The 10,558-nt window shown below is 26.9% G+C and overlaps 1 protein-coding gene across 6 annotated transcripts in view; it reads right to left on the reverse strand.

The window, feature by feature from the left end:
- LOC126899558 (tRNA (cytosine(34)-C(5))-methyltransferase) overlaps window positions 1-10,558 on the reverse strand; it is a 16,999-nt gene continuing 6,441 nt past the window's right edge. Inside the window, exons 1-17 of one of the 6 annotated variants that reach the window (XM_050674585.1) lie at window positions 8,984-9,074; window positions 8,810-8,920; window positions 8,349-8,438; window positions 7,822-8,027; window positions 7,111-7,288; window positions 5,857-5,941; window positions 5,641-5,781; window positions 4,560-4,683; window positions 4,362-4,492; window positions 4,071-4,263; window positions 3,770-4,000; window positions 3,346-3,478; window positions 2,996-3,073; window positions 2,774-2,915; window positions 1,686-1,835; window positions 175-243; window positions 1-104 (exon numbers count right to left, since the gene is read on the reverse strand). In XM_050674585.1, the coding sequence (XP_050530542.1) occupies window positions 73-104; window positions 175-243; window positions 1,686-1,835; window positions 2,774-2,915; window positions 2,996-3,073; window positions 3,346-3,478; window positions 3,770-4,000; window positions 4,071-4,263; window positions 4,362-4,492; window positions 4,560-4,683; window positions 5,641-5,781; window positions 5,857-5,941; window positions 7,111-7,288; window positions 7,822-8,027; window positions 8,349-8,438; window positions 8,810-8,875 (2,049 nt within the window). In that variant the 5' untranslated portion in view covers window positions 8,876-8,920; window positions 8,984-9,074 and the 3' untranslated portion in view covers window positions 1-72. Of the gene's footprint in view, window positions 105-174; window positions 244-1,681; window positions 1,836-2,773; window positions 2,916-2,995; window positions 3,074-3,345; window positions 3,479-3,769; window positions 4,001-4,070; window positions 4,264-4,361; window positions 4,493-4,559; window positions 4,684-5,640; window positions 5,782-5,856; window positions 5,942-7,110; window positions 7,289-7,821; window positions 8,028-8,348; window positions 8,439-8,566; window positions 8,586-8,809; window positions 9,075-10,558 lie in introns of those variants that run through there. The other 5 variants (XM_050674584.1, XM_050674588.1, XM_050674586.1 and 2 more) reach the window with 5 other exon arrangements.

The following is a 10,558-nucleotide window of genomic DNA, read 5'->3' on the forward strand; positions in this document are numbered from 1 at the left end:
TCTTTAAAGATGTATTGAAATTTTATTCTTACAATATATTCCACAAAAAATGATTAAACACATTAAGTTAAACTAGTGATTTTGATCATCATTTTCTTTCAAATCTAAGTCAAGAATACAATTAATTTGAATTAATTAAGAATAATATTTTGGTAATATAATAATTTCAAATACCTGAATCAAAATTTCTAGGTCTCAAGTGTTCGTTTTCAATGACTTTATCTTTTTTAAATTTGTTTATATCTTTAAAAATAAATAAAAATTATTATTATAGTCTTCTTCTCCTTGGGGTTGGCCACCCTTGTTCTAAACTTTCATTTGACACCAAAATCTCCCACATCCTCTACGCGCATGCTTCCGATTCCTCTCTCTTCATAACATGACCAAACTATTTAAGTCTATTTTCTCTCATCTTATCCATGATTGATGCTACACCTATACTCCATTCATCCATCTAAGCATTCTCATCTCTGCTACTCATTCACTGCTATGCTTTCTTATTAACCGCCCAACACTGAACCATACATCATAACTGGTCTCACTACAGTCTTATTTACAGTCATAGAATTTACCTTTCAGCCTCATTGGAATTCTTTTATCGCATAAGACACCAGATGCTTCTCTCCACTTCAACCACCCGCACTTAATCCTGTGTNCCTTTCTAAAAAGATTTTATTTAAAAGTTCCTTCAACCATCTTTTGCCAACACCGCCTAATATTTTCCATACATCTACTGGTACTTCACCTGGTCCTACTGCTTTATTCTTTTTCATTGATGCCACAGACTCCCATACCTCTTTCTCACTAAATAAATCTACCAGTCCCTCATTCCACGAGATATCCTTTAATGCTTATTTTGGGTACTCCTTGTTCAGTAATTTTTCAAAATACTCTTTCCACCTTTTTTTTCACATCATCATCACTGAAGAGTACCTTATTATCAACACCTTATATAATGATAATCTTTAGACCTTTTCTCTCATATCTTTGCAAGTCTATAGATTTCTTTCTCGCCTTCATTTGTTCCTAGCCTATCATACAATTCATCATAACTCTTATACTTCACCTTATACTCCATCCAGTCTTCTCTCCTTTTGCTCTTCTGCCATACCTTGAATTGCTTTTTCTTACTTTCTATGATTTTTTAAATGTCCTCATCCCACCACCAGGTTTCCTTGTTTCCTGGCATTCTACTCCTACTCTCACCAACAATCTCCTTTGCAGTATTCTTTACACAACTAGCAAATCTATTCCACACATTATTTATGTCTCCCTCGACATTCCACTCCGTCCTCTCTTTTACCGTCTTTAAAAACTCTTTATCATTTTCCCCTTTCAATTTCCACCACCGGATCTTTGATTTTTCCCCTGTGTTTCTTCTATTTTTATTTATTCTCTTTCCGGTACACCACAACTCCATTATCATCAGTCTATGTTGTCTAGTTACACTCTCGCCTGGTATAACTTTACAATCTTTTACTCGTTTTACGCTCTCTCTTCCATATAAAATAATTGATCTGTGATCTATTTCTCTTACTCTTATATGTTATATAATGTTCTTCTGTCTTTCTAAAATAAGTATTAACCACAGCAAGATCAGATATTATTATATTATATATTATCATCAAGATATTATTATAGTAAGATTTGAAAACACATAGACTAATTTGTATAATTATACATACCAAATTCTGTAACATCAACACCCAATATTCTTAAATAATGTATACTACATTCTCCATTTATGTATGCTTTGAGAGTTGAAAATCCTCTCCATCCTACTAATTCTAGTGGGAAATCTTCATTGATCATATTTAAAATACAACTTCCAACACCTAATATTAAGTAAGGTAATAATTAGATTTATGTTAAATGGGTTTGAATTCAATTAACCTCTGTGCAGGAGTATTCATTTCTCTATTAAATACAAGTGTGTATAATAAAATGTAAAACTGTCTATTTAATTTATAAATTAAGCATGGGATGGTAATAAATTGTGACCAAATCAAAAATGTCAAAATTGAATTGTAAATTTTCTATTAATTTTTAAATTTTGGTTCCGGAGACAAGCTATATTAATAAAACAAATGTATCTGTGCCATTTAGCATAGTTTGAAAGCAGATAATTTATATTTCCAAGGACTTAGTAGTTTATGAAAAGAGCAGAGAAAGTATATTAAAGGAATAGAAATAATTGATGGTAGTAAAAAATTAGAATTTTAATTGAAGAACAAACACATTCTAATTTTTTTTTTTTTTTTTTGCTGTGAATTAAATTTGAAGAAAACAAAAATGAGCCACAGTTTAATTCTGACCAAATTATTGAATTCAATTTAAGTAGTAATGAAAAAGGTTGTGAATCCCAAAAAGTACCTATAATAGATCTTAAAAATTTGGCCTAATGAGAAATAAAGGATAGAAGGTAGTGAAATTAAGGAAGCTTGCAGTCTAGGGTTTAAATTAGGCCTAAAATATAATATCATTGCTATCTAAAGTCACTAAAGGAAGAGTTTTTATTAATTTTTGACAAGTAAATATTTTTAATTGGATCTTTCAGGAAATGTTCAAAAAATGTTGGGTCTAAAGATCTTGAAAGGATAGAATGGAAATTATTAAGATACAAAATAGCATTGAAAAATAGATAATTATAATGGTATAGTTTTTACTATAATTACAACTCTTTCTCTCTCTCAAAAAAAAATACTATAATTTTTGTTAACTAATATTGCAACCATTATAATAATATATTAAAATTAATACTTAGTTTTTATACCAAAATTATCTAGTTTTTCTTTAGTATTATCTCTAAGATTAATAATTGGAACTGTTGGATTTTTAAGTATCATTATAATTTCGTCACGATTTAATTGTACTCGTCTTTTAGAACCTATAAATTGAGTAATACTTGGTAATCCCTAAAAATATTTTAAGTAATTATTTTTTAAGTAATTATTAATTTGATTAACTTAAATGTATTAATAATTATTTAGTTTACCTCCTGAGCAAGTCTAAAATTACAACCCATTGATTTATTATCACACCGAACAAAAGTTTTGACACCAGTATTAATTATCTACATGAAAAATATGTAAAATAAATTAGTGATTAGAAATATCGAATAGAAACTATCGAACTATTCGATAGTTGTCCACTATTCGAACTATACGATAGTCATTCAAAAAATATTCGATAATTTATTCGAATAGTTTTTAAAATTATTCGATAGTCTATTTGAATAGTTTATGCCAAAAATAAACTATTCGATAGCTTAAAATATACGAAAATGCCCATCACTAAAATAAATGTCAAATTATGTATCAATAAATATTTCCGTTATTAACATACTTTAACACGATCTTGATTATTTTTTACAATATCTTTTATTGAAGAAGAAGTGTAGTATATATTCTTCTTTTTACCTATTGAACACCTTGTTAATAAACAATGAACTGGAAAATTACTGAGTTCATAGAAATCCCTGAAAATTAAAATATGTGTATATTAATTCATATAGTCTCAGATTAATATTTATAATTGATTATATATTTATGAAATACAGTAGAATCCAACTGTATAGTACTAAAGTTTGGTATGTTGACAAAATAATAGTTTATAAAAGTCAAATAAATATTCAGTCAAATATTTTATTGCTAATAAAATTTTATAAGTAACTGATTAAATTAGTCAAGGAAAATTTTGATTTTTTCATATTGGTCATAAAATTATTATAATTCCTGAAATAGTTTTTATTTAATAACTAATTAAATACCTAATTTCTGGCCAAACAATATCATTTTCATCCATAAAAACAAATGGATCTTCTTTATATCCATGATATTTGTTTTTTTTTTGTTTCCTCTTATGATCCAATTTATTTTCTGTTGTTTTATCATCTAAATTCATTTCTTGTGGTGATACTTCCCATGGAAGTGATTTAATCTTTATTAAGACTGCTACAAAAAAACCACCTGTATCTTGATGATGTGGAAGTATCCGAATGCTGAAAAATTTCTTAACATTAAATTTTTCAATAATAAAACTATATCATCATAATAAACATCTAACACTACCATTTTGTTAGATTATGTTTATCTTCTATTGGTGGAAACATTTGGGGTCTTATTTGAGTAGACCATTTTTCAGGAACTTCATCAAATATTTCATAAGTATCTAGATCTTTAGATACAACCTTCCATTTAACTAAGCCTTGGGTAGATTGTAAACCTTCAAGTTCATTGTGTGCATCTATAAGTTGTACACTTCCTGGTAAATATTAATAAAAAATCTTTAATACTACTCTGTTAAACTAGAAGTTAAATAGATTTATTATGAAATGTTAATTTATATCTTATAAAATTTACCAGCAGCTTCAGTTAATATTCGGTTAATAACAGCTTCATTTTCAACAGGATTAAAAGAACATGTAGAATATACTAAGCGTCCTCCAATATTCAATAACTCTAAACCTCTCTTTAAAATACGAAATTGAATTCTAATAATTAAAAAATAAATAAGTAAATAATTTTAATGTGAAATTTAATATGAATTATATAATTTACCCATGTAAATTGTTACCATTTCCAGGACTCCATTTAGTCCATATATCAGGATTTTTTCGTAATGTACCATCTCCTGAACATGGAGCGTCACATAATATTTTATCAAATTTTAAAACTGATTGTACTAAAATTGTTTTTTAATTAAATTAATAATAAGTATGATACATTAAAAAAACTTAGTAGTCAGGATCCAATATTGTAAAGATGCGGCCTAATATACTCCAATATAGGTTGAAATTTGAGTTTTTAAACAAAAAACAAAAACAAATTGAAAAATTTTAATGGAAATTTTGACTTTAGCTACCTATCATTTATAGAAAAAAAAATTATCAAAGCGTTATTTGAAATACTAAAAAAAAATTGGAGTTCTAGTTTTGTTTAGGTAAAAAAAATGCAAACATTTAATAACATTAACAACATTTGTGTATGTATGTTGCAGCATTCAAACAGTTTTTATGCTTAAAGTATTTATTAAATTTTTATAAAATGTATTTAAAAGGTAATTGTTTTTAGTACTACTGATAATCTCATTGAGATTTGTGAATTTTTATAGCAAAATGAAAAATGGAAATTTTGCAATTAAAATTTTTTTTTTTTTTAATAACTAATTAAAAGACGAAAATTAAAATTTTTTTCTTCTTTTTATCTTACAGTACCTTAAAAAAATTTTAATTTAATTTAATTTTGAATAATTTATGTTGTCAACATTGTAGAATCTAAAAAATTTCATAAAGATATGTTTTGTTTTTAAAAAGTTATTTTAATGTAAAGTGAAAAATAAAAATATCATTATTGACTTTTTATATTTGGTTAATTTTTTGGTTGAAATTAACCTTTAATATAAGAATTAAATGGGATTAAAAAAAAATTTCCCTAATTATAGTTTCAACTAGATATAATTTGTGATTTTACGCATTTTATTTTGGTAAAATAGTCCAGTAAAAGCACACTATTTATATAAACAGACACACAAAAAAATTACAACATCAAATCAATACCATTTCAGCTACCCATTAAAAGTAAAAAACAAAATGAAATAATTTTAAAATTTTAAGGTACATTGTATATATTATTTTAATACCATTTTCATCAAAAATTAAAGCAGGTAAAACTGTAGCATCATGATTTGTGATAACTATATTTGCACTATTTAATCTTTTAGCTTGATGAACCAACATATAGCATCGTGCATTATGTACATCATTAGCAACTATTAAACCATCTAAGAAAATAAAAACCAGATAAAAATTAAAATTCAATATTTAGGCAAATATTTAATTAATTCATGAATAACTACCAGGAACTGGAATGTTTGATCCAGAATAAAGAGCTTCAATGAGTTGTGCTGTTTTAGATCCAGGTGCAGCACACATATCTAATACCTAGGAATTTAAATCTTTATTTGTTAATCTAAAGCGAGTATAAAAAGTTTTTATGGGAATAGATAAAAAATTCATCTTCTTTTATGTATATCATCTTTGTTAACACTAACTAGGGTAAAATATATTTTTTTTTCAATCTCTATTTAAAATTTATATTGTTAACAATAATACAATATAAATACAAAGAATATCACTGAATAATTTTTTCAAGTTAAATATAATATAATGATTAAAAGCTATTTTAAAATTCTCTGACCTTCCAGACATTTTCCAGGAGGGAGTCAATGCACAAAAAAGATCCCAATAAACAATTGCCTAATAATAGAATTTAGTGCTGTGTTCAATAGTGATATGAAAATTTAGATAATTTACTTATTTTTTTATATAAAGCAAAAATATTAACTCAAGGAAGTAGTAAAATATTACCAGAAAAATGATAAAATTAACTATTTCTATGCCATTAAGTTATAATACTTCAATTTTTAATTAAATTTAAACCCATCTATCAATATAGCAAAATTACTAAACTGTAATTAAATTTTGATAGCAATTCACTGTACCAAGGGAGAACTAACCATGAGGGCAAACACTCCTAGGCTATTGCCTATAGATCTAAAATTAGCATAACCTGGTTTATAAAATTTATTTTTGACCATTTTTTCTTTGTATACAGTAATAAAAATATTTTTTGGATTGAGCTAAATTTCCACAGTTATTATGTCCCCTAAGCCATCGGCTTATTAAACTGACTTTACATTCTACTATAAAACAATTATATTCCAGGTACTCTAATAAAATTCCTTGACTTTACAATGATTCATTTACTTTCTGTTTTTCAGATTTATAAACACCCAATTCCAAATTATGAAAAATATATTTTGTCAGGAATGGTAAAGGAGCAACCCAATTTTTTTTTTTTCAAATAAAGTATTCTTATAGCTCTGTATGTTTTTAAATATAATATTTAATATAAAATTACTATATGTACAAATATAATATCCCCAAGACAATTTTTGAAACAATTCATATTTCGGATAGCAGATTATTGAAATTAAACTTTTTAAAAAAATCTGTTAAGCTAAATTATTTATTTTAAAATAAATACATAGCAAACTCAACTAATAGGTGTGTAAAAGCTTTTAAAATTTACCATATTATTAACAACTAACCTTATCACTTGGTTTAACTTTCAATAATATTGGTGGAATCATACTGACTGTTTCTTGTCTAGAAATATTACCATTTTCTGTTTCAGATATTAAAAAATTATGCAAACGATAATATGCTTCAGAACCTCTTATATCCTTGCGTGTAATCTTAAGTTGCCAACCTAATCTTTGAGGGTACCTAAAATTTTTGATCATAAATTAACAAAAAAATTAGAAGCTATAATTCTTTAAGAATATGATAAGTAAGTATTTCATTAATTTTAGTAAATAAATAATCAGTTTTACATCCTTCTATTTCTCAAACTTAACATGCTACAAAGGATGGAGGCTCTATTTCACATGTTAAAAAGTTAAAAATGGTTTTTGGCTAAGCGAATTATGGATGGGACAGGTATTATGACAGGTTTGCACCAGAGACCAGAGACCACCAATAAGAAAATCATGAAAAAAATCTCGTTGGCACCTTGGAGATCAAACTCTGTACCTTATACTCTGTAACATACATTTCTTCCCACTAAGACAGACCAACCTCAATTTTATTCATTTTAATGTTTATGAATTTATTTATATGAGTCTGTCACAACTTTTTCTTAATCTCACTGGACCAACTTTACTTAATAATACATCAAAAGATCAAATTTGTAACTCTATAAATTTGGAAAGATGTTATTTGTTTCCCGTAAATTTTTCAAATTATAACTAATAACTTACCAAGGTAAACAAAATGGTTTTGCTATGGATAATTGTTCAGATTGTTCATGCTTTAATAAGTCAGTAAAAAAAACACCTTCAACCATTTTTAACAAAGCTTTAGCTTCATTATCACTACTTCCAGTAATTCGAAAAGAAGTTGGTAAATCAGTTTTTAAAACATTAACAAATTCATCCCATTCATCTTCTTTACAGATTCCTTGCATCTATAAAAATAATAATTTTTTTATAACAAAAAACTTATGTATACTATATTTAATAGTTTTATCAAGGATTTCTAGTCATTTTTCTAGAACTATTGAAAATTTAATGAATAAAAAGAAAAGAAAATTTGTAAATAAAGTTGGATTTAACAATTCAATAAAAATGTATGGATTTATAAAAAAAATAATATTTCATTAGAAAAAATTAATAAGTTATTATATTTTGGTTAAAGCATAAAGTTTTTACTTAAGGAAAAAAAATTGGAGCACAATTGAGTCAATTTTATGAGATCAAATCATTAAACATTGATATTATTTATTTACTTTATAATATTGTAGAAATTTGTCATTATGTCTAACAATACTTTCATAAGAACTCCGTGTATCTTCTTTAGGTTTATTAGATACCTCAGCCTAAAAGAAATACCAAAGATAAATTAATTTTCATAGGATAAATTCAAAATCGTTTAAATGTACATGGCATCAAAAAATTAAACCAAATGATACAAAGCAATTGTTTCTGTACAATAAAAATTGATTACTTGTGGCTAATATAATTGTAATTTTAAATTGTTTCTGTATTTTTTATAACATACTATTTGGAGGTCATGGTTTTATATGATTAAATCATTTTAATATTTATAGTTTCAATATTGATGCTATTTGTCTACGATTTAGTGAAAATAGTAGTTTATTATAAAATGTTATTAAATAAAAAGATGAAAGTATAAATTAGAATCTTATACAATATATTACTAGAATTACTAAAAAAATAAAATTGTTACACGTTGCTTTTCTCTTCTTTTTTTAGCAAAGTATGCATTTGTACATCCATGTCGCTTGTTGCCCATATTGCTTAGTTATTATTAAAAGTAATGGATACTAATTTTAAAAACCTATAACAGTTCTTAGTTAAAAATAATTATTATTATTTCCTTTTATCACTATTTTAAATTTACCCAGTGAGTCGAAGGAATCAAATATGCACCTACAGTTCACGTGTTTACCAAATCTTGTCTTATCATATTATGATGAGACCTTAATATTAAACTACAAAATAGATAAGAAAAAAAATATTTGTGATTAAACTACGAACTAGTGATTCAATTATCACTTACCAATACCAATTACAGATGACTTTTTTTTTCAATTTATTTTTCCTAATATTTAAAAACTATTTTATCAATAAATTTTCCTTGTTATGGTGTCTTGTTTTAGATTGGCTTATTTGAGAGTTAAACAAATATTGTTATACACGAGCTTATCCGGATAACTTATTTATATTAGTGGTGGGTAAATTCTCAGACGCAATTATAGACTTGGCACAATAGACTTGATACTACACATGTGGTGTTGTAAATAATCTAAACAAAGCATTAGGAGTTATGTTTACGAGGAGAAGAGGACTTATAAGTCTTGACACACTTACACTGAAAAGACAAGAAATTTTATAATGCTATAACTTTAAAATCTTTGGATCATTATAATTGTTTGTGATAATTATCCCGATTAGTTATTTGATTTATAATTATAATATATGAATAAATAATAATTACAGTAATTAAATTTAGTATGAAATTGATATTCAGGAGGAAGCTACTATTTTTTGGATTCGAGAGATGTAGCAATAGTATTTACGACTCTGTGGAGTTGATGGAATGTGGCATGTTTTGGTCGAAAACCAAACTGAAATTCAGGTATGGTATTTTTCTCTTGCGCTAATGGGAGAAGTCTGCTAAGGAGAAGCTTTTCGAGGATTTTACCGAGAACTGGTAAAAGACTAATTGGTCTATATGACGTCGACTTTTCTGGGGATTTTTCAGGTTTTAAGATGGAGATAATAATTGCTGTTTTTCATTTAGGGGGGAAATAAGAAAGGCGAAAGATCGCGTTGTAAATATATGTAAGCAGTATGATTGTTTTGGGCGGTAGATTTTTTATTATTTTGTTACTAATAAGATCGTGTCCAGGTGACTTGTTAGTCTTGAGTTTTTTGATGATTGATGACACTTTTTTGGGAGTGGTGGGTTTTGTTGGAAGGGCCATGGGTAGTGGAGACGTGTTAAATCGGTTTACTAGATCTAAGTGTGTGGTGTCCGGGAGGATTGAGTGTGGCTTGAAGACATTGGCGAAATGTTCAGCAAGTAGCTCAACCTTTTCTTGAGTGGAGACGGCTAGGGTGTTGTTTAGACGTTGAAGGGGAGGCATGACTGATTTGTGTTTTAATAGTGATTTAGTTTTCTTCCAAAGGGAGCCGTTATTTGGTGATAGGGATGAGAGGTGAGATTTGTACATTTCATTTTTGTGCTTCTTTAGTAATTTTTTGAGTTTATTTGTTAGAGAGTTATATGTATGTCTGTCTTCAGGGTAGTGAGTGCGCTGCCATTGATTGCGGGCTCTCCGCTTCTTTGTTATGAGTAGTCTTAATTCAGGAGTAAGTTGATTGCCAGATGGCTTGTTTATTATTGGAGATAGGGAGTTGATTTTAGCGCTGAGAATGTTCTCTGTGAGTGTATTAATTGCCAGATCGACAT

Source organism: Daktulosphaira vitifoliae, unplaced genomic scaffold (genome assembly GCF_025091365.1).
Source record: "Daktulosphaira vitifoliae isolate Bord-2020 unplaced genomic scaffold, ASM2509136v1 Scaffold_2, whole genome shotgun sequence".
Classification (NCBI taxonomy): Eukaryota; Metazoa; Arthropoda; class Insecta; order Hemiptera; family Phylloxeridae; genus Daktulosphaira; species Daktulosphaira vitifoliae.